This window comes from Salmo salar, chromosome ssa10 (assembly GCF_905237065.1).
Source record: "Salmo salar chromosome ssa10, Ssal_v3.1, whole genome shotgun sequence".
Taxonomy (NCBI): Eukaryota; Metazoa; Chordata; class Actinopteri; order Salmoniformes; family Salmonidae; genus Salmo; species Salmo salar.
Genome location: NC_059451.1, coordinates 12,760,822 through 12,785,773, shown reverse-complemented (window position 1 = coordinate 12,785,773; position 24,952 = coordinate 12,760,822). Strand labels below are relative to the sequence as shown.

Genomic DNA, 24,952 nt, shown 5'->3' with positions numbered 1-24,952 from the left:
AGGGATGGGTTCTCCATATGTGCCCGTGACATGGTCCTGAGCCTACCAAGCTATCTTTGGTAAGGCTGAGGCTGCCGAGTCTGAGGATGTCCTGATAGCGCCACCTTACATTAATGCATACTGAATGGGGTATTTGTGGTAGGTCGACTAGAGCATGTGTTATTGTGGCCAGGTCTGTGTGTGAAGAATAGGTGTCAAATAATGCAACCCCTTTTTCTCGTGACGAAAGAGTTGCGTTCACCAGCTTGACAGAAATAGATTCTCGCGCAGATTAAACTTTTGCCTTATGTGGTTATTGAGCAGTGAAAACTTTAATATTTCTGCATCCCAAATGGTACCCTATTCCGTATGTAGTACACTTGCCCTGGCCAAAGTAGTGCACTACATAGGGAATAGGGTGCCATTTGCGAAGCGGCCTGTTTTAGATGGCAGTCAGAGGTTAAGGTACCAATCAGACTATATAGGCCGCAATAAAAGATCTGGGACCAGGCTAGGGGTTTGTGTGTTAGGGATTGAATAATGGTATTGAAGAAAGGCTGTCTAAGGTCAGGTGTGTTAGATATTGTAAGAAGAGACCACCAGAGGGGGCCAATGATAACAACAAGCACACCTGACATGTCCGTCTCTAGGAGTGATGAGTTTGGATCAGTTTGGCCTTCTATATCACAATGAAAAAAATGACATTTACCTGATCGTAGATCAGCACTTGTAACCTGAAACACTTTATAAATACGGGTCTAGATCCAAACTGCAGGGCTACCCCTTAGAGAAAAAGAGAGAGAGAGAAACAGAGGCAGAGAGAAAAAGAGACAGAGGAAAACCTACATCTCCATGCATATTCCGCTATATCTTCTAGATCTGTTGCTTCCCTTCCCCTCCCTCCTCGGTAATAATGGTAGGGTCATTTGCCCCTCCCCCCTTCCCCCTACCCTTCGTCTCGTGGGCCTGTCCTCTCTGTGGGTCCAGACTAATGACTAGTGACAGTCCACTGAGGGGAGCGAGCTGTTTGCAGTCAGCAGTGCGTTTGTTGCTAATTATTTCAAGGGTGTCACATTAGCGTCAGCCTCGTGGCTGCGAGGGGGAAAGGGGTTCGGCGGATGGGGTGTGGTGGAGGTGGGGTGGGTGTGGGGAGTGTGATGGGTAGGAGGGGGGAGGTGAGGACACAGCCTGTCACCGCTCCACACTGTTAGCCACTTGACTGCCCAACACTGAAAGCAAAAGACTGGTGGATACAGAATGAATGGACAGCATTATCTCTCAGAGATCCTATTTCTTCTCCTGTCCGTTGAATGTGATAATTTACCTGCAGAGACACTGTCTTGTTTTCGATACCTTTTAGATTCAGATTTAGTATTTTCCATTTACACCCTACCTTAAATATATACTCAACACGATATGTTCAAGTTTTCCAGCACCGAAGCAAAGTTTACTATCAGATGTGCAACTCAACTGCCAGATGACCGGTGTCAGAGAGTGAGAGTGCTTTGAAAACAGACGATGCTGGGGCGTGTCAGGGGTTAACCCTTCATATGTTTGGGGGGGGGTCTGACATCAGCCCCCTGGGAGGAAGCGATCAATGATTGGGACCATAATGCACCTCTCTGTATTCCTCCTCACATTCACGCTCGCCGGCTGCTTTGGGAGCTGTCACACACACGTACGCACACAGTCGCCGTGAAGACAGCTCATCTCTCTCTCTCTCTCTCTCTCTCTCTCTCTCGCGCTCTCTGCTCACTCTTTGGCAGACTGCTCCAGCGCTGTCTCTCTCTATGTTAATATAGTGGCTAACCTCTCTCTCCGTGGCAGTACTAGCCGACTGTCTCTATGTTAATATACTGAGCACCGTAGGACTCAGTCGTACAACTACCCACTACCCAGCTGTCTCTAACATACTGAGCTCTGGCTAGTGTGCGTTTTGGAGTCCCTGTACTACGCTGCCAGTCTCTGGTTCTCTCTGTCCAAGCGCAACCACTACTTCTCTGTCTGTTTTGATATTAAGGTTAGCCTTTTTTACTGTCAGGGCTGCTCTGCTAAAACATAGAGGCAACGTGAAATATGGTCACATTCAAGGCTAAAGGTGCTGTGCTAAATACTTGTGTTGCTATGAACCTTCTGGACTCCTGGGGAACTCAAAATCAGCCTTAAATCTTAACTACCTCTAATGAGTATGTGGAGATGATTGCTGTAACGAGGTTTACTATTGGCCCTGAACAGGTAGGAGGAATAGGCTAAGTCCCGAATGGCACCCTATGCCTTATATAGGGAACTACCTTTGACCAGGGCCCAAACAGTAGTGCACTATATAGGGAATAGGGTGTCATTTGGGATGTAGATATAGTGATTAACTCTCAGTATTTACTCTCTGTTGTACTCCAACTATCCAATTAGGAAGTAAGAAAGTTAAAAGACTTACTTAATTAAGTTATAGGGTTAATAATCTTCTCTGGCATCATAATAAGGAAGTAGAAATCTCATATCAAACGCTAATTTAATTTACCTCAGTTATCCTATGATTGCTTTTATGAGAAAGATGAATGTATAAATCTGGTTAAAGAGAAAACGTTTGAAATTAGAATGAACCAAATGAGAGGAAGACAAAAAAAAAGTAATACATGGATTTATAAAGAACTTTCGGACCCATGAAAAAAATCACGTTAGGACATTGTATATTTTTAGCTTATATTGTTACACTGTATGTTGTCATGACTGTCATGTGAGGATCCAAATAAGTCAGATCAGCTTGGCAATAAATAACTTCAACCAGACCCGCTCTCACCCGCAGAGAGGAGGAGAAGGGAACTGGTGGGGGTTGACAGCTCACACCCTGTTGTAAATCAAGGACAGAACATTCAGCATCTCCCTCTCCAATGTTCACCACAGGAATGTGCTTTTGTTTCACAGACATTTTCCCGCCGAAACTCTAACACGTTCTAAAGCCAATACTGGAACAATATTTCTAACATAGAACTGGGGGTCAGAGACAACCTAAAATAACACTGATGTTGGTTTGGTTGTTATTTTGTGATGTCATTAAACATGTTATAAAGGAAATACTGTAACTTGAAAAGTATACACACTACATGTACGAAGTTTCCATCCTCTACGTTGTGCATGAAATACACTGCTCCAAAAAATAAAGGGAACACTTAAACAACACAATGTGACTCCAAGTCAATCACACTTCTGTGAAATCAAACTGTCCACTTAGGAAGCAACACTGATTGACAATACATTTCACATGCTGTTGTGCAAATGGAATAGACAACAGGTGGAAATTATAGGCAATTAGCAAGACACCCCCAATAAAGGAGTGGTTCTGCAGGTGGGGACCACAGACCACTTCTCAGTTCCTATGCTTCCTGGCTGATGTTTTGGTCACTTTTGAATGCTGGCGGTGCTTTCCCTCTAGTGGTAGCATGAGACGGAGTCTACAACCCACACAAGTGGCTCAGGTAGTGCAGCTCATCCAGGATGGCACATCAATGCGAGCTGTGGCAAGAAGGTTTGCTGTGTCTGTCAGCGTAGTGTCCAGAGCATGGAGGCGCTACCAGGAGACAGGTCAGTACATCAGGAGACGTGGAGGAGGCCGTAGGAGGGCAACAACCCAGCAGCAGGACCGCTACCTCCGCCTTTGTCCAAGGAGGAGCAGGAGGAGCACTGCCAGAGCCCTGCAAAATGACCTCCAGCAGGCCACAAATGTGCATGTGTCTGCTCAAACGGTCAGAAACAGACTCCATGAGGGTGGTATGAGGGCCCGACGTCCACAGGTGGGGGTTGTGCTTACAGCCCAACACCGTGCAGGACGTTTGGCATTTGCCAGAGAACACCAAGATTGGCAAATTCGCCACTGGCGCCCTGTGCTCTTCACAGATGAAAGCAGGTTCACACTGAGCACGTGACAGACGTGACAGAGTCTGGAGACGCCGTGGAGAACGTTCTGCTGCCTGCAACATCCTCCAGCATGACCGGTTTGGCGGTGGGTCAGTTATGGTGTGGGGTGGCATTTCTTTGGGGGGCCGCACAGCCCTCCATGTGCTCGCCAGAGGTAGCCTGACTACCATTAGGTACCGAAATTAGATCCTCAGACCCCTTGTGAGACCATATGCTGGTGCGGTTGGCCCGCCCGTTCCCCAGACCTGAATCCAATTGAGCACATCCACCAACGCCACGTTGCACCACAGACTGTCCAGGAGTTGGCGGATGCTTTAGTCCAGGTCTGGGAGGAGATCCCTCAGGAGACCATCCGCCACCTCATCAGGAGCATGCCCAGGCATTGTAGGGAGGTCATACAGGCACGTGGAGGCCACACGCATTACTGAGCCTCATTTTGACTTGTTTTAAGGACATTACATCAAAGTTGGATCAGCCTGTAGTGTGGTTTTCAACTTTAATTTTGAGTGTGACTCCAAATCCAGACCTCCATGGGTTGATAAATTGGATTTCCATTGATTCTTTTTGTGTGATTTTGTTGTCAGCACATTCAACTATGTAAAGAAAAAAGTATTTAATAAGATTATTTCTTTCATTCAGATCTAGGATGTGTTGTTTAAGTGTTCCCTTTATTTTTTTGAGCAGTATATAAAAAATTATGAAAGTGTTTTTATAAGAGAGAGATGTGATTTTAGAAACTATAAGAGGAAATAGTTTTTATAACTTTGTACAAGTAAGTAGTCACCGCCCTCTTAAGTGAGGTCAGAGAGCGTGTCAGCCTGATGGAACCGCCCTTTTGAACAAACTGTATATAATTATGGGTTAAGAATAAAAATATTAGACCAGAGAGACGTGGAGCTGCAGCTCATGTCCAAAGGGGTTCGAACTCTGAATCTCAACACGAGGTAGAGACGATAAAGTCACCTCCCGGACAATCACTGGTACGGCTGATTAGCTGTCCTAAGTAAAGTCTCTAGAAAAGTGAACTTACGTGTGACCATTCTACTACTCTTCTCAAACCACCATAGTATGCTACTCTCATCACCCCACTGGGAACCATCGACAGGGCTGGCTAGCCTATCTTCAAAGAAGCATCTTCCAGAGCGAATGGAAGTAGAATAAACTCTAGTTCTGTTCAGGACTACACGGAAAGTCACTGGATACCGGACAATTGCAGAGGAGAACAACAGTAGAAGACAGGTGGGGACCCCTTTTGGATAATCAGAGCCTTACAAGCATGCAGCAAAAAGGCCCAACTCACTTTCCAAGGTGGCCTGGTTCCAACAGAAATACACAAAGAACCAAGACATTTCACGTAAATACATTCATGATTTCTTGCTCAAAGGGCGGCGGTTTGTGTGCAAAGTATATGATTACTGTGAGAGTAGTTTCTAAATGTACCAAAGTATTATGTCTCTGTCCCTCTCTCTCTCTCACCCTCTCCATGTCTTTTGTAACAAGCAGCCATATTGTGTCAGTCCAGGAGGTTTGCAGATGCAGGAGATTTCGATTGTTCAGAATAACAATATGACACAAGGTTATGTTAAATAAGTTGACTGTTTATGGATGTGATAGACCTTTAGAATTTAATTCAGTAGATGGTAACTCTTTAAAGAACCGCTCTCGTGGTGCCCCAAATCCTAATGAGTTAATTGTTACATGATTAATTTAAACGGGTGACAATTAAACATAGTTAGGTGATTAGATAATTAACTGTCTTTATATTAATGAAAGTAAAGTCACGACAATGCTGTTACTCTATGAGCTGAGTTTACCGTACAAGCTCATTTTAATTTATATAAATATTGGTTAATACTACAGCAGTTGCTAGGAATATTTACATCATGTAAACTATAAGAGCCATTCAAAATGTAGGCTTATCGAAATTGACGATGCACGTATTGTAAACAAGTATGTGGTCAAACGGATTAAAATGACTGCCTCCAGAAGGGATGAACATGAGCCAGCCAAATGACTCACAACCTGCCACAAATGAAGACATCCAATCAACATCACATCACATCATTCTCTGCTGCCCAGGCAGCCCTTTAATTGGCTGCTGCTGACTGACCAGTCAGATTCTGTGGCTGGGGGTGACAATTTATTATTGGCGCCAGTCAGTGCAGTACACCCCCGGCCAATACAGGACAGGCCCTAGTGCCACTGTGCCATAACCTGGCAAAGGCAGGGACATCATTACACTTGAGTGGGCCTGCAGGACACTCAAGGCAAGGATCACCACCACCCAGAGCCACAAGTGGTCTGTGAAGGATGGAAGGGCAGAAACAGACTGGCCATAGGGCAGTTTAGGCAAATGCCAGATGGGCTGGTCCATATTTAGCCCAGTGGGCCCATCTAGATTGTCGTTGCTTTCTCAGAATAATCGTTATTTGTCTAATAATGGGGGCCTCGAGGAAAACAAATGGGCTGGTGTGGGCACCTCGAGGAAAAATAGGGACCGGTGTGTTACAAATACCCAGGACGATTTCTGGTCCCAGTCCGTCCCTGTGGAAGGGGATAATAGGACGGAGGGGTATAAGCCAGCTGTTAACAGGATGGTGTGTGTCTGTTTGGATGTTCACTAACCAGTCATTTCCAGCCATGGGCAAAATTGGAATTTGGCAGTGCCTTGTAAATTAAATGGTTCATTCAATCACGTAGAACTGTGAGTCTAATGTTAAACAGTCTCTATGTTTTCCAGACTTCCAAAGGTGGCTAATGCTGGAATGGCCATTTATATATCGGTAAACCCCATTTATCCGGTGCAGTATGGTCGGTGAGTCTAACCCTTAAAAAACATCACAGACCAGCTAGCACAATTCCCTTACTGAAGTAACGACCATCCCATGTCAGACCCCACATCAAGGCATGTCACATACTGTAAATCTGGAGGTGAGACAGAGAGGCAGCCAGTCAGTCTGATGTCCCCTCTTTATATTCCCGTAAAAGTCAGTTTGCTGTCTGCCTCCCTATTTCCCCTCAGAAACTGGGGTGGGCAGTGAAGGGTTTGAGGACTGGAAGGGGTGAGTGAAGAGTTCAACTTTATGATAGTAGACAACATAGGGTACAGTGGGGATTGAATTTCTCTATAAAATTATAATGGAAAAGCTACCAATTTCGGGGACCGTTTTTAAAGCCGGCATGTGGCAAGGCAATGCATTCTTAGATTTTCTGTCACATGCCAAGTAATGCCACATTGGACCTACCATTCCAAATGTCCACCAAAAGTAATTTCCCCCCCATCTTCTCTTTGATTGTGACATTCCCAAATATTCCCAACCCTCCCATTCCCAGTCTCAGAGGTCTCTCCACAGGAGCTCGCTGGTGCTCAAATGGCTGTTCATTACAGACTGAGACCTGAGGGGAAGCAATAGTCGGACCGTCAGAGACACAAAATTGCATGTCACATTAGATTAGCCCAACGGAACCTCTGGATTGGCTCAGGGGAAGACGGAATTATTTCAATTACATTATTCCCAAAAAGTCTTTAAGCGATACCAATACTGGTAAAAACACATTAAGAGTGATTTGTGATTTTCTCGAGTTATGCCATCCAACAGTGTTAAATCATATGTGGGTTTCTTCTATAATGGAACGCTCAAGTATATTTAATCGGTGTCCCTTCCATGGAACGGTTGAGCTAACGTAGGCTAATGCAATTAGCATGAGGTTGTAAGTGAGGTTGTAAGAACATTTCCCAGGACATGGAAAGCTTAAATTCTTGTTAATCTAACTGCACTGTCCAATTTACAGAAGTAAATTGGACAGTGCAGTGAAATAATACCATGCTATTGTTTGAGGAGAGTTTTTTGAACACGAAAAGTTATTAATAAACAAATTAGGCACATTTGGGAAGTCTTGATACAATTTTTTTAACAGAAATGCAATGGTTCATTGGATCAGTCTAACATTTTGCACATACACTGATGCCATCTAGTGGCCAAAATCTAAATTGCACCTGGGCTGGAATAATACATTATGGCCTTTCTCTTGCACGTCAAAGATGACTGTACAAAAAAATACAAAAGAACAGTTGTTTTTTTCTTTGTATTATCTTTTACCAGATCTATTGTGTTAAATTCTACTACATTCCTTTCACATTTCCATAAACATCAAAGTGTTTCCTTTCAAATGGTACTAAGAATATGCATATTTTTGCTTCAGGGCCTGAGCTACAGGCAGTTAGATTTGGGTATGTCATTTTAGGCAAAACATTTTTTTTAAAGGGGCTAATCCTTGAGAGTTTTAAGCTGATGGAGGTAGGCTACATGGCCTATGTCCTCAGTCAATAAAAATCAGACACCCAATAAATACAGTATTAAATTATTATTTTTGCATTGTAATCCCCTTAAGGATGTTTTGCCAAATCAAAAACACAGGACATGGAAATCAAACTAAGCAGACCTGTACTGAATATAGGAAAGGAGAGAACTCTATCCTCTCCCCTTCACAGTTTTGTAGAAATGTCCATTTCTTTTCCTTAACATGTGAGACAGACCTTTTATGCATCTTAGTAAGCCTGGACCTAGGACTGTCCAGTGTCGGTCATTTTTAAGGTGAATGACTTTCCTCAGTCCCCAGCCTATACTGTCACGGTTACACTTAAGTAGCCTAGTAGTTCATTATACTGAAATGTACAAAATGTGTCATTTGGGTGCATGGAAAAAAATGACAAATGTAAAATCTCAAAGGTTATGCAGGGTCCTATCCTGCAACTAACTATTCATACAGTGAGACAATATCTGTACCTGGACGTGTATGTGTGTTTTGGATCTAAAATATACCGCACATTTAAAATCAGGACTAAAGCATCTTGTTCTAAGGATTCGAATGGTCTTGCATGTGACTTATTTGTTGGCTCTGACAGAACGCTGAATTATTTTTAAGACAGTTTGATAACGGTTTAATCACATTTCAGAACATTTTCCAATTGCATGTGGAGGATAGAGGCTAGTAACCTACTGAGGGTAACATTGCACATTCTGAAGGCAGGTCGCAGACCCTCTCGGGAGAGTGACTCGGAGGAGAGAGATAGGCTAGGGTAAGGAGAAGGAAGAGGGGATCGTCATTCGAAGCGCGGAAAGCCTCTGAGCAGCAGCAGCCGCAGCCCTGTGAGCTTCGCTTCGTCCTCACCTTGTGCCACTTCTTATCTTACAATTCAAACTGGTCTTTCCATGTGAGAGAAAAAAAATTACTGTAGCCAAGCTTACATTTTACTGCAAAAAAAAAATAATACTTGGAAATAATCTCGATCTTTGCAAGCGCGTGTTTCTCTTTTGTGTTTCTCTCGGACGGAATAAAGTGTCGACCATCAGCTGACATTCGAACTAGAGAAAGTGTTCGCTGTGTGGCTAAAACAAGTCCAAGACAGCTTTTAACTAGGTAAGTAGGCTATAGGCAACTTTTCCTGTAAAATTGTTATGGTAGGGCTAATGGGTTAAATTACATTTTGTTGGCTTCTTGTAAGACCTTCATGCAATATCCTATGAATTATTATCATTTATCATTAGGGCCTATCTGGCTAAATGTTTGACAAGATCAGATATTTGCTCTTGGAGACCGCTGTCATGTTTCACGCAAATTGGGGTTAGCGTTTATTAATTTGAATAGCCTACTTTTCAAGATGTTTGTTGGGCATTCAGTTGTCCAACATCTTGCGCGGTTCTCAAATCTCTTCCTCGGGGACAACGAGCCGTTTCACAATTTTGTTGTAGCCCTGAACTAGCTCTGATTCGCCTCAAGGTCTTGCTGCTTAGTTGACAAGCTTAATCAGGTGAGCTAGCTCTGAACAGATCAAATACATGGAACGGCCGGTTGTCCCGGATGAGTTTTTTTTTGTTGCTTGAAATATTTCCAACTTACCCTGGCGTGTTACGTCGAAATATATAATGCATCAAATAAATGAAAATGAAATAATTTCTCGAAAGGGGTCTGAGGGATGTTATAACACTTGTTGGAATGAGTATGCTAGGGGTTCAAAATTCACCGGGAGCACAAGCCATGAACGCAGTTGGCACGCGGTGTCCTTCATGTGATTGTATTGCTTTTCGTTTAACAGAAGTTTAGAATTGTGCACATTCATACAGTAAAAATGTGAGTCACGCGATGTCGTCGTGAAAGCATGCAGTTTATTAGGCTACAGATTAAATATATGATGATGAACTTAGCAGGGGTGGGTGAACGTGCAAGATGAGCTTGATGTCTTTTCCAAATATGGAGGGTCATGCTGGTGATATGATCATCGATGCTTGGCTGCCGTTTGACAAATAAAATACATCTTGCTCTGTTGACCGTAAAAATCGAATCATGTAGGCCATGGGTGTTTCAACTCTTACCCAACCAAGTCCGGAGTCTGCTGGTTTTCTGTTCTATCTGATAATGAATTGCACCCAGGTCTAAATCAGTCCCGGATTAGAAGGGTACAATGAAAAAACGCAGTGGCACTGGCTTCGAGGTCCAGAGTTGAGATTGAGGGATGTAGGGGTATACGTGCGCTCTAGCCAAAAGCGGTATCTGCGCGCTGTTGGCTCGAGCGCACATGCCAGTACCAGATCTGGCACACTCGCTATATAACGCACAGTTTTTTCGGGGTGAGAAAACCATCAGTATAATACAAAATTAGATGGAAACTAATTACACTTGTATTTTTGATTCTGCATATGGGAGTTTAACCTCAAAAGTTTTTTTTTCATGTGCACTATGTGATCACGCACAGCCTTTTATCTGCAACAAGTCAATTAGATGGAAACACATCTCCGGTGGGAAAATGCGCATCTTGTTTTAATGCGGATTTTAGAATATTCGCATGAAAATCTGTCGCCAATTGGATAGAAACCTAGCTACTGTTCAATAAAAGGGTAGATTATCAATAACAAAACTCTCTCTTTCATAACTAAAGATCGTTTTCAATTAAATAAAACTGCTGTTCAGATATTATTCTTTAGCCTACAAATGAGTTAATTTCAGAAACTTTAACATCGAAAAACATGAATTATTCGTTTCACAGTCCTCTTGAACAGCTGTACAATTAGATTTTAGAATGATCTTTTGTTAGACACCAATATTGGGATTATTTTATAACGTTTTATGCGGGCCACACCAAAACAAATTTCATCCCAAGATCAATCGATAAGATGTAGTGTCAATCACATGGAAATGTAAGAGTATTCAAATATTTTCTATTGGATTCATATTTCATTAACTTGTCATAGAATATTAATTTTACAATAACTGCTGTTTCACATAGAAATATCGTAGGAAAAAAAAGAAAAGAAGTATTCAATTGACAGCCACATTTCCCTATTTACTGTGATGATCATCATAATCTTTTTTTGATATTGGACAGATTGCAGACATATGGACTGATAGGCTATTAATGAGTCATAAACAAATACCCCGTAAACTACACCATCATTTCAAGATTTTATTTACATTATATTAATTATTACAATATGTTCTGCTATATGTTTTGCTATATTTCGTGTTTTATTTTAGCTTCATTTAATTAAATATATTCTCAGTTACAAATAACAAACACAGTTTTTCCAGTGCTATCAAAGTATTCCTTAACAGAATTGTCCAGATGTACAAAAAAATCATTTTGCACATGTTTTATTTTAACGTTATTATTCCGCATTTGCATTAGTTCGCTGTGAGAGTCATCGTTCTCTTTTTGTCTTCCATATCTCTTTCTTAAATACCCCTCATTCTTGACAATTGTATTTGGATAATCAATGCTCTTCTCTCCTTATATAGCCCTATGAGAATGGACTCACAGTGAAGTTATTCCACCTTGACCTCATCATCTTCAAAGCACACCAACACTCAGCCCTTCCCCCTGACCAGTCCCTCCCTCTATAGGACTAAGGGAGGCGTGGATTGGATGGACCTCCACCGGCCCTCCTTTAAGATGGACAGCTCCTCCTACCTGCCCAATCCCCTGGCCTCCCCAGCCCTGATGGTGCTGGCCTCCACAGCCGAGGCTGGCCACGATTCCTCCATCCCCTGCCAGGCCCCACGGCCTTTCGGTGTCCCCATCTCTGAGAAGGACCTCCACCTCCCCTTCCCCTCCGGTTCCTACACATTTGCCTCCATGTACCACCGCCAGGGGCCCGTCTCCAGCCATGGCACCTTCCCCGCCAGAGACTTCCCTGCCTCCCTGCTCCACCTCCACCCCCAGTTCCACCCCCCCAACCTGGACTGCTCATCTCTAGGGATGCTCAACCACAGCGGGGTAGGGGCCTTCAGACCCTTCTCCTCCCCGCCTGAGGAGAGGGAGGTCAGGGGTTATCAGTCAGCCTTCACCCCTGCTAAGAGGCTCAAGGGCTGCTATACCGACTCGGAAAGGAAGCAGTATGAGTTTGGAGGAGGGCGTATTCTCTCTGGTTCGCCGTGGTCGCTCAAAGCCGCTGAGGATTCTGGGAGGAAGTTGTTTGCGGTGTCTGGCCTGCTGTCAGACAGTGAGGCCTTGTCTAGTCCTGAGGACCGTAAGGAAGGCTGTGAGTATCGCCCTATTGTCATGTGTACTGCTCATCATAACACATTTATATGTTGTCATATAAGAATTGTGCGCATTGCACTCTTTTAAAAATCCATGGTTTCAATACAATCGATCGAATCCAGGGTTGAAATCTTTGACAGTTATGGCCTGCATCCTGTCAGTGTATGTGTGTCTTTATGGAGTGTGCCCTTTTTAACTCTTTGATAATCCTAACCAAAGTTTTTTCCTGGTTGTGCAAAGTATGTGACACTTGGTGGAAAACAGCCACTAGTCCATGTTTCTGGTCATTGGTCACAAAATGAACATTAGTACCTACACTGAATATAGTTTTTGTCATTCTGGTTGAACACAGACACAAGTATGAAGAGATGACAAAGGAGGGGAAGTTTGAGCAAGCGACACCCTGTCAGAGATAACGAGGTGACAGAGAGCGAGAGAAGGGGAGCGAGAGACGATGCGACGCTCAGCTCCACAAACGACACCCTTAGCTCAATATGGCCACCCACGCCGTGATGAGCCATCTGATTTGTTGACAAATAAGGAGGAGAGGTGTCAGTCAGAGCGGCAGGGCGAGAGCCACTCCTTATTATGCTAGAGGATAATTGCCCAATGGTGCGGGGGCACAACAGCGTTCGCCTCCCCTCGCCTCCACCTCCAAAGAGCGGGAAGGAAGGTAGACACGCCACCACAAAGCATGATGGGAAATCAAACCCCCTCGCGGCCGTCAAGGTGGCGCCTGACATCGAAATCCCCCGTAGAAAGAGGACCCAACAATCCTTAGTAGATCAGAGGAGGGCCATGTTGAAAATAATGACAATGAGTGAGGAGAGAGAGAGTGAGAGAGAGAGAGAGAGAGAGAGAGTGAGAGAGAGAGGGAGAGGGAGAGATGGGGGAAGGATGGAGGGAGGATGGAGCGGGGAAGAGGGGTGATATCCCCCATATCACCTTAAAGAAACGTTTCATCCCACACATCAAGGCCTGGCGCTTGGATGAGTTGTCTTGAGAAAAGTTTGTGTGTGTGTGTGTGTGTGTGTGTGTGTGTGTGTGTGTGTGTGTGTGTGTGTGTGTGTGTGTGTGTGTGTGTGTGTGTGTGTGTGTGTGTGTGTGTGTGTGTGTGTGTGTGTGTGTGTGTGTGTGACTTTGAGAAAACTTCTTGGTTTTGACAACATGCTGCTGGTTGAATAACAGGGACAGGGTGGATGCTGCCTGGGAGACAGAGTGGCAGGAATCCCAATAATGAAGCCCCAAATAAGGACAGGATAGGAAAGATGCCAAACAGGTGTGTGTGTGTGCGCGCATGCGTGGCTGTGTGTGTGCGTGCATGTGTGTACGCTTGCACTCGTGTGTGTGTTCTTAAATTAGTGTTGTAACAATTGGGTGCTATAGCTTGCAAAATAAACAAACGTGACTCTTGGTGACAACCGATGTTCCCTCTCATTTTTTTAGGCACTGAGCAAATTCCAGGTCTGCTGAGCGCAAACTTGAACGTTGTGAAAATTCTGTGCAACTTCATCCCATAACGTTTTAACATGGACATAAGTGTTCTATCATTCAGCCTACAGTAGCAGCCGATGTGTGGTGTTCAATGTAGGCCTGCATTCCATGAGACTTTAGAAAAAAACATGCAGAGCTTGACATTAACCTGTTTATCCACTTGTCCTTCAGACAAGGAGGTGACTGAAAATATTGTGTTGTTTGATGCAAGAAACCACTTTACAAAAAACGATTTATTATTATTCCCATACCATTATTACAAAGAGTCAGACAAATGATGCTACCCTCTGCCTAATTAGCTATACCTGGGCTCACGTACTAGCAAAGAACATGAACAAATGTACACACCTGGCTACATGCAGCTCTCACTTTGATCTCAAAACAAGCGCATCAACTCATGACTGCTCATGCTGTAAACACAGTCCAGTTCAAAGTGAATGGCACAGATCCATATATGGCAATGGTCAATTTGCATACTGCAGCTCTGAGTGGTTATGGCGCACAGGTCTGTGTAGAGTATGGGCCTGAGTCGTGCCTGTCAATGCAATAGAATCCTACTCCAATGCGTTCTGCCTACAAGAAAATATATTGTATAGTTTGTTTTGTTTCGGTATGTTGCATTGAAAGTGGCTAGTATTGCGTTGATTCATTGACAATTCGCACAGTAAAGGGAAACATTGATAGTGTTAACTATAGGGGAAACTAGAAAGTTGAGTGAAGTTCAATCTCGTGCTTCTTTGTGCAGGCTGATATTTCTTCTGTGCGGCAGTCCCAGGAGAGCTGCGGGCCCATGCACAGCTTATAGGGAACATTGGTGACAACATAAAGCAGATTTTTCCAACATTAGGACTGTTTTCCTCAAGAAAGTAAGTCCACTTCATGTTTTGTTTCCCTTCCTTCCTTCCTTCCTAGAATCGCGATACTGGTATCATGACAAACCTAGTTTATATTACCTCCAAACATAGAGGATAATTTGATTAAAGTACAGAGATGGACAGGGGCAGAATAGGGTTTCCCAACCCATAGTGGGTACTATGCAGCTCAAATCAGTTTGGGGAAAATGAATTCTGAGTGATGGAAGCAGCTTTTCCTGCTTTATCCAATTTTATCGAAGCTCAGGCAAACTAAGGGCTTTAATGCAATTGAACTCCCAGGACTTTTCAAAAGGCTGACGTTTGGTTCCTCTTGACTGACTAACAGGCAGCCACTTCAGGACCAAAGTCTTAAGTGTTAAGCTTCAAATCTTCGGGGATGGAACTCTTTGGTTGCTATGTAGACAACCTGGCCCATACATGACAATACATGACACAATACAGTACATGTACATAACGTAGCCTACATCTTGAAATGCGTGACCTATACATCATAATGAACACAGAAAACGCACAGAAAAAAGCAGCACATTTGTTCACAGGCATTCTTTATATACAGGTATCTCTCTCTGTTCTATCAGCTTCTATGTGCTTAGAGATTCATCCATTCGCGTACACTCTCCAGTGGATGTCTACCTACAGTATCTCACTGTGAATGGGGATATTTTGTGCGAGTGTATCAGTTTAAAATGGTTCTACCTGCTTTGGCCAGACAGGCTTGATGTGGCAATCCTTGCTGGGTTTGTCTGTTGTCTTCTGTATCGTTGTGTTGCTTGTTGACGTCTCCTCTAGTATCCAAACCACAACATTACCCTAGGGGCCATATGTATCAACCGTCTCAGAGTATAATTTAGGATCACATTTTAGATAACAACGGATGACTACATGGATGGGGGGGGGGGACCTGATCCAAGATCAGAAGCTGAGATACATACGGCCCCAGACGTTCTCTGTTTCATCTGAAGATGTTCAGACGAGCAGTGGGATGTGACAGCTGTTCAAACAGCCTCTCTCTTTCAAAGGGCAGATGTCTCCAGCGAGGCGAATCGTGCTTATTTTCCTCAGGGAGATGTTTCAAACTTGAGCTGTAACTAAAGGGGTACAAGAACAGAAGTGGGAACAGAGGAAGAGAATGACAAAACACCACGTCCTAACACAGCTTTCAAGATCCCAGACAGACAGTGTTGATCTTCCTGTGATTCCCTGCGTGGTTAACACACAGTGTGGTGGCGAGCTTCAGTTACTGTAAGGGAGAGTTCGGATAACTAGACTCAGCTGGTGCGTCTAGATATATGAATAGTAAACGTAAGCATGTGAGAGAAGCGGTTGGTAGAATAATTAAAAAATGAAATGAGCAGGTGTGTGTGTGTGTGTGTGTGCGTGTGTGTCTGTGTGTGCGTGTGTCTGTGTGTGTCTGCGTCTGAGCGTGTTTGTGTGTGTGTGTGTGTGTGTGTGTGTGTGTGTGTGTGTGTGTGTGTGTGTGTGTGTGTGTGTCTGCGTCTGAGCGTGTTTGTGTGTGCGTCTATGCGTGTGTATGGGTGCGTGTGTGAGAGACCACATCTTGGGAATAGAGAACAGAGCAGATAGATGTGTATGCATGAGCATCGAGTGGTTCCTGTTGATCTCCTCCCCTGGGTTGTCAGCTAGATGTAAACTGTGTCTTATAGGAGGCTTCACTCAATACACCCTCAGCTGGACAGCTGCACTGGATAACATGCCTCCCAGTTATTGAATGAGGACCCACAGCTTTGATAAGTGGCAGTCTACCTTGCACCCGCACCACACACACTGTATGAACACACTCAGCGCGCACACACACACACACACACACACACACACACACACACACACACACACACACACACACACACACACACACACACACACACACACACACACACACACACACACACACACACACTCATAGGTGATAGACAAGTGCGCACGCACGCACACGCACACACACACACACACACACACACACACACACACACACACACACACACACATAGGTGATAGACAAGTGCGCACGCACGCACACACACACGCACACACACACAGCACACACACACACACACACACACACACACACACACACACACACACACACACACACACACACACACACACACACACACACACACACACACACATATAGGTGATAGACAAGTGCGCACGCATGCACACGCACACACACACACACACACACACACACACACACACACACACACACACACACACACACACACACACACACACACACACACACACACACACACACACACACACACACACACACACACACACACACACACACACAATATGGAAACTGTGTCTGGAACCAACTAAACCCATAAAGCATCACATATGAAGTAATCCCTGTGCCAAGTCAAAATCTGTGTCCCAAAAGCCTTATTCCCTACAAAGTGCATTACTTTGGGAGGCCTATGAGAATAGGGTGTCATTTAGGAAGTAGCCTACGATTAATCTATGGGATACTGATTCTGTACAGGCAGGTTGGTGTTACCTTGAATCCCGTCACAGGCTTGTATAACATACCGTAAACGACTCTTGAACACTGAACACATCTGGTGAACAAAGCCCTGGAGTGCAACGCTCAAAAGTTTGCCCACTCCCATTCTGTTAACTTCCTTGGGCCTCGCTTCCCCATCAGTGGAGGATTTAGCAGCTCTCTCCAGTTATTCCAGTTATCCCATAGAATAATAACTCATTCCCTCAACAGCAGATTCCACCACCCATCCTGATAAGGAAGGCTTCCACCATATCTGTGTCGAATTCAAGAAACTGGGAGCAGGGCGCGTTAATCCGAGATTCCGTCAAGCTGCTGAGTTCCCAAGTCACGGTTTGAGTTTGTGGTTGTACTGTACATCTGCTACAGTGATCTTCCCTCTCCTTGCCACACACAGCGAGGGGGGGGGTCATTAAGATAAGAAAGAGAAAGAATAACCCATCCAAAAATCCCCAAATCTCAAGGTTCTAATGGTACAATCCATTTGACAGCTGTGTTACCATGGACGAAGAGAATGTCTGAGCCCGGTGCTTCACTGCTGCTCTGTGTTGACCGTGTGGGCTGATTTCAGACACATTTTCTAAGAGAAGTGACATTTTAATGTCATGACGACTGTGTTTGATGTTCGAGGGCTGTGGTTGACTATGTTTGACTGTTGCCCGCCTGTTGTGGCAATAGTTGGTTCTTCTAATGTACTCTTAAGTTGAGGAGCTTTCATCTTAGCAGGGGATGGGGACCTCTGTTATTCTATTTTTTACCTTCATCTTTTCTGGACAGGAGAGGCAATTTGTGGAAGTTATCCATCCACAGCACCCACACACACAGCACATTGATACAGTGCCTTTGGAAAGTTTTCAGACCCTTTGACTTCTTCCACATTTTGTTACGTTACAGCCTTATTCTAAAATGACAAAGCAAAAACAGATTTTTAGAAATGTTTGCCATTGTATTAAAAATAAAAAACATAAATACCTTATTTACATAAGTATTCAGACCCTTTGCTATGAGACTCGAAATTGAGCTCAGGTGCATCCTGTTTCCATTGATCATCCTTGAGATGTTTCTACAACTTGATTGGTGTCCACCTGTGGCAAATTCAAATGATTGGACATGATTTGGAAAGGCACACACCTGTCTTTATGAGGTCCTACAGTTGACAGTGCATGTCAGAGCAAAAAACCAACCCAAGGACTTGTCCATAGAGCTCCGAGACAAGATTGTGTCGAGACACAGATCTGGGGAAGGGTACCAAAACATGTCAGCAGCACTGAAGATCCCCAAGAACACAGTGGCCTCCATCATTCTTAAAATGAAGAAATTCGTAACCACCAAGACTCTTCCTAGAGCTGGCCGCCAGACTGAGCAATCGGAGGAGGTCAGTAAAAGGCACATGACAGCCCTCTTGGAGTTTGCCAAAAGGCACCTAAAAACTCTCAGACCATGAGAAACAAGATTCTTTGGTCTGCTGAAACCAAGATTGAACTATTTGGCCTGAATGCCAAGTATCACGTCTGGATGTAACCTGTCACCATCCCTACGGTGAAGCATGGTGGTGGCAGCATCATGCTGTGGGGATGTTTTTCAGCTGCAGGGACTGGGAGACTAGTCAGGATCGAGGCAAAGATGAACGGAGCAAAGTACAGAGAGATCCTTGATGAAAACCTGCTCCAGAGCGCTCAGGACCTCAGACTGGGGCGAAGGTTCACCTTTCAACTGGACAACGACCCTAAGCACACTGCCAAGACAACGCAGTGGCTTCGGGACAAGTTTCTGAATGTCCTTGAGCGGCCCAGCCAGAGCCTCTACTTGAACATTTACATTTACATTTACATTTAAGTCATTTAGCAGACGCTCTTATCCAGAGCGACGTACAAATTGGTGCATTCACCTTATGATATCCTGTGGAACAACCACTTTACAATAGTGCATCTAAATCTTTTAAGGGGGGGGGTTAGAAGGATTACTTTATCCTATCCTAGGTATTCCTTAAAGTGGTGGGGTTTCAGGTGTCTCCGGAAGGTGGTGATTGACTCCGCTGTCCTGGCGTCGTGAGGGAGCTTGTTCCACCATTGGGGTGCCAGAGCAGCGAACAGTTTTGACTGGGCTGAGTGGGAACTGTGCTTCCTCAGAGGTAGGGGGGCCAGCAGGCCAGAGGTGGATGAACGCAGTGAACCTGATTGAACATCTTTGGAGAGACCTGAAAACAGCTGTGCAGCAACGCTCCCCATCCAACCTGACAGAGCATGAGAGGATCTGCAAAGAAGAATGGGAGAAACTTCCCAAATACAGGTGTGACAAGTGTCATGTCGAAGAAGACTCAAGGCTGTAATCTCTGCCAAAGGTACTTCAACAAAGTACTGAGTCTGAATACTTATGTAAATGTGATATTTCCATTCTTTATTTTGTATAAATTAGCAAAAATTTGTAACAACCTGCTTTTTCTTTGTCATTTATGGGGTATTGTGTGTAAATTTATTTTAGAATAAGGCTGTAACCTAACAAAATGTGGAAAAAGTCAAGGGGCCTGAATACTGTCCGAATGCACTGTATATCACAAGAGGATCAACCCCCATCCCAAACAATCCTTAAAGGGGCAGTGCAGTCAAAAAAGTTACACAGATAATGTGAACATTTTGATAATGCCCTATTGTGTAAGAGCTGTTTAAAAAAAACTGGAATTTTAACCTGTTCAGGTGGGATGGAGTTTTGTGATGTCATGGCCCAGATCATGACATCACAATCTGATCTGATTATTGTGAACAATAACCAGTCAACTTTTATTTGCATATGTATCCTCCTACTTTAAAGGGGTAAGTGGGGTAGGCTCTAGAGCAGGGGTCGCAGCCCACCTATATAGCTCGCCAAACAATTCTGAAAGTATATTCAATTTTCACGTGTTCCACCGCAAACTGTCATAAACAAATCTCAAAAGTATTAGACACCGCAAACTCCTAGCTACTATCCAATCAATGCAAAATTGATATTATCCCACCCCTGGTTAGCCACTATTGGCTTAAAAAGCCAAACCTAAAACAATATCTGCCAATTAATTTCCAGCAATATTTTCTGGAGGTGTGTTTTGGGTCATTGTCCTGTTGAAAAATAAGTGATAGTCCCACTAAGCACAAACAAGAATGGAGGGTGTATCGCTGCAGAATGCTTTGGTAGCCATGCTGGTTAATTGTGCCTTGAATTCTAAATAAATCACTGACAGTGTCACCAGCAAAGCACCCCCATAACATCACACCTCTTCCTCCGTGCTTCACGGTGGGAACCACACTTGTGGAGATCATCCGTTCACCTACTCTGTGTCTCACAAAGACACAGCGGTTGGAACAAAAAATCTGAGATTTGGACTCATCAGACCAAAGGACAGATTTCCACCGGTCTAATGTCCATTGCTCTTGTTTCTTGGCCCAAGCAAGTCTCTTCTTATTGGTATCCTTTAGTAGTGGTTTCTTTGCAGCAATTCGACCATGAAGGCCTGATTCACGCAGTCTCCTCTGAACAGTTGATGTTGAGATGTGTCTGTTACTTGAACTCTGTGAAGCATTTATTTGGGCTGAAATCTGAGGTGCAGTTAACTCTAATGAACTTATCCTCTGCAGCAGAGGTAACACTGGGTCTTCCTTTCCTGTGGCAGTCCTCATGAGAGCCAGTTTCATCATAGCGCTTGATGGTTTTTGCGACTGCACTTGAATAAACTTTCAAAGTTCTTGAAATTTTCAGAAATGACTAACCTTCATGTCTTAAAGTGATGATGGACTGTCATTTCTCTTTGCTTATTTGGACTGTTCTTGCCATAATATGGACTTGGTCTTTTACCAAATAGGGCTATCTTCTCTGTACCACCCCTATCTTGTCACAAAACAACTGATTGGCTCAAAGTCATTAAGAAGGTTGGTTACGACGTGATTCCATATGTGTTATTTCATCGTTTTGATGTCTTCTCTATTATTCTACAATGTAGAAAATAGTGAAAATAACGAAAAACTCTTGAATGAGTAGGTTTGTCCAAACTTTTGACTGGTACAGTATATCATGAGTAAGTATATCATTTGTATCTATCATTTGCAAACTTTGCCATGAAATAAGCAGCGGCAATACAGAACCGTTGCTAGACTGGCACATTCCTCAATCGCTAGATGTGAAATTAAAGGGCCAGATGTGCAATTAAGTGGGAATTACGCTCAAAAAATAAAACTGTTCGTTTTTCTTCCAGACCTAGATAAAAATGGTTGTGTGATGTGATTTCAGCATTAAAATGGACTCAGAACATCCAACTTCATTGTTTTTCTATGAACAATTGTAACTTTGAGAGTGAAAAATAAAAACAAATCTAAAGCCAGGAAGACTTTTACTGAGAACATCATTTTGGAAAATAGAAAGGGGGGCCCCCCTTAGAGTTGTTTATTTAACATTATTTTACCAGTTATATTGGCAGAACATAGTGCCCTACTTTCTCTTGCACACTAACATTAAGGAACTTGGAAAGAGTTGTGGGGAAGAGTTTCATGGGAGAAGAGAAGTATGTGTCGATTTAATGGCTAGAAAAACTTTTGTAGCTCTCGACATTTCATTTTTTTATAACGTATCTCTCATGCTTGAAAAGGTTGGAGACCCCTGCTCTAGAGTCTATTCCAGATCCTATCCACCAATCAGGGCTGTGTATGCACATATCTTTACATTTGTATCAACACGCCCACACGATCAGACTTTCTATATCAATGGCAAAAGGAGGCTCAGGGAAATAAATGATAATAAATATATATTTTGAGTTATTTTTATGAAATTAACACACACAGTGATGTATTAGACATATAGTGATGATTTAAAAATACAATTTAAAAGACTGCATGGGGACTTTTAGACTTATACCAACCCAATGTATGCCCTAAACTGCCTCATAGTTCTAGACACCCACTCCAGTCCAACCAATCTCTATAGTCCCAGGTAACCTTCACTGTACTGTCATCTACACTGAGTGTACAAGACATTAGGAAAACCTTCCTAATGTTAAGTTGCACCCTTTTGCCCTCAGAACAGCCTCAATTCGTCGGGACATGGACTCGTTCCACAGGGATGCTGGCCCCTTTTGACTCCGATGCTTCCCACAATTGTGTAAAGTTGGCTGAATGTCCTTTGGGTGATGGGCCATTCTTGATACACAAGGAAACTGTTGAGCGTGAAAAACAAATTGGTGCGCCTGGCACCTTCTACCATACCCCGTTCAAAGGCACTTAAAACTTTTGTCTTGCCCATTCACCTTCTGAATGGCACACACACAATCCATGTCTCAATTTTCTCAAGGCTTAAAAAATCCTTCTTTAACCTGTCTTCTCCCCTTCATCTACACTGATTGAAGTGGATTTAACAGGTGACATCAATAAGGGATCATAGCTTTCAGTGGAATTCACCTGGTCAGTCTACGTCGTCGAAAGAGCAGGTGTTCTTAATGTTTGTACACTCAGTGTAAAGTGCACATATCCTCATCCACTCCCCATACACACCCGTTCAGTGTATAGGGACAAGGGGGGTTGTCTGCCAGTGACATGGAATCCATACGTTCTCATTCTCCAGGTCTAAAAGGAGCCCAGTTACAATGTGTCAGTCAGCCCAGTGCCCCAACAGCTCCATGGCATGGGGCAAGACTGGAGTTATAGGTCTGGCAGTGGATTTTTATAGTAGCATGGGGAGAGAGAGAGGGTAAATCTGAGTCCCAAATGGCACCATATCCCCAATGTAGTGCACTATGTAGGGAAGAGGGTGCCTTTTGAGACGCATCCAGGGTAACACTGTGTGATGCTGGAGGGCGTCCCTATTACAGTGGTCATTGGTGATGACTGACGACACCTGTTTGGCTGCTCAGTGAACAATCTTTTTACAGCTGTATTAACTACCATTTGTCTGGAAACTTTTGTCTTCCTTTATCTTTCTGCATTCCCCTCATATTGTCACAAATAGTCATTCAACAGTTGAACAGGATGTGGGAGGAGAGAGAGCGAGAGAGAGAAAGAGAGAAAGAGAAAGACAGAGCTAAATAAATAACCAAGAGAGCTAGAACGAGAGAGAGAGCGAAAGCGAGAATGATAACAAGAACGATAGAGAGAGAGAGAGAGAGAGAGAGAGAGAGAGAGAGAGAGAGAGAGAGAGAGAGAGAGAAAGGAGAGAGCGGGTCTCATTATGAGAGCGGACCAGGGGTCGTTAAATCAACAGTCTGCTTTAACAGAGCTTCCATCTCCCTGCAGCTGATCGACTTGCTGCATCATGTGATTCCGAACGCTTCTCTCTCTGATCTCACTTCAAAGACCTGTGGAGGAAGAGGTAGTGGGAGAGGGGGAAACCCAGTGGGGAGGAGGAGATGAAGGGTGGAGGGGGCTTTGGGTGGGTGGCTATAGGGAAGGCTACACTCTTAGAAAAAAAGGTGCTAAGTAGAACCATATAAGGTTCTTCGGTTTGTCCACAGGGGAACCCGTTTTTGGTGCTAGGTAAAACCCTTGTTAATGGTTCTACCTAGAGCCCTTTATAAATGCTTCTACAAATAACAATTTTTTAGTCTAAAGGTTCTTTCTAGAAACCCTCTATGAACGGTTCCACCAGCCTTATTAGCCTTTAAAATGTAACTATTGTTAACAATACATTATATATACCACAAGGCCTTTCATTGAGGGCTTTCAAAGTGATATGCAATTCCTATTGGAATCCAGCCAGAGTGAGTATGTCCAACAATTGTAACTTTTAATCACATACATCATCTAAACTGGAACAACCATCTCAGTAACCCGTGCAATAAGTATAACTACTATATACCAAATACTACTAAAATAACTACTAACAGACTGGATTAGTTTTGAAATATCTATGTTATTTATCTTGTGTATAGCATAAGGTTGATCAACCAATTCCCAATTCCAACCAATCCACCAACATGCAAAAATACAGATATAGAAACAAACGATTCTGAAAATCAACCTGCAGTAGAGCATGCTGGGAAATATAATAACGATAGGAGTGTTTTACTCTACACAGAGAAGAAAGTACACAATCACACTAAACTCTGGTTACTCTGGTTAACACCAACACGGGACATTTTTTACACCACTGACTGTTGCGTTAATTTAACTTCTTAATCGACAGTAGGTTAAAATGGCCAAATTGCTGTATAGCATACAATACACTGCTGGTTCACTCATGTTCCCTTCGTTTCTCCTACTCTCTGCTCAATAAAATCACAGAAAATACTAATTTGAAAGACAGAAATCTTAGCAAAGATATCTAGGTCAGCAATGAATAATTTTACGTATTATGATTAAGGGAATACCAGATACATGCACACATATTCCTATACAGTGCACCACTTTTGACCAGAGCCCATAGGGCAGAGGTTGGCAATAGTTGTGATTTTTTTGGGCTCCTCATAGTAAAAAAAATAAAAAAGAATGTAAATATATACTAAAATTACCAGGAATTCAGCTACAAATTTGTTTAATTTAGGAAATTAAAAGACGTGATTGTGTCTCAATGTAATCAAGGTATGAAATTCTCTTTTTGGGCTTAGTTGAGGTCAATTTGTAGTGTACAATTATAATTATGTTTTAGTCACCCGACCATCCGCTCCAAAAAAAA

General features: G+C 43.4%; 1 protein-coding gene across 1 annotated transcript in view; it reads left to right on the top strand.

The window, feature by feature from the left end:
* The first annotated feature begins 9,014 nt into the window (after nucleotides 1–9,014).
* The window catches only part of LOC106613460 (E3 ubiquitin-protein ligase RNF220), a 51,612-nt gene continuing 35,674 nt past the window's right edge, over nucleotides 9,015–24,952 (top strand). Inside the window, exons 1-2 of the mRNA XM_045687339.1 lie at nucleotides 9,015–9,312; nucleotides 11,686–12,428. Coding sequence (XP_045543295.1) covers nucleotides 11,813–12,428 — 616 coding nt within the window. The 5' untranslated portion in view covers nucleotides 9,015–9,312; nucleotides 11,686–11,812. The remainder of the gene's footprint in view (nucleotides 9,313–11,685; nucleotides 12,429–24,952) is intronic.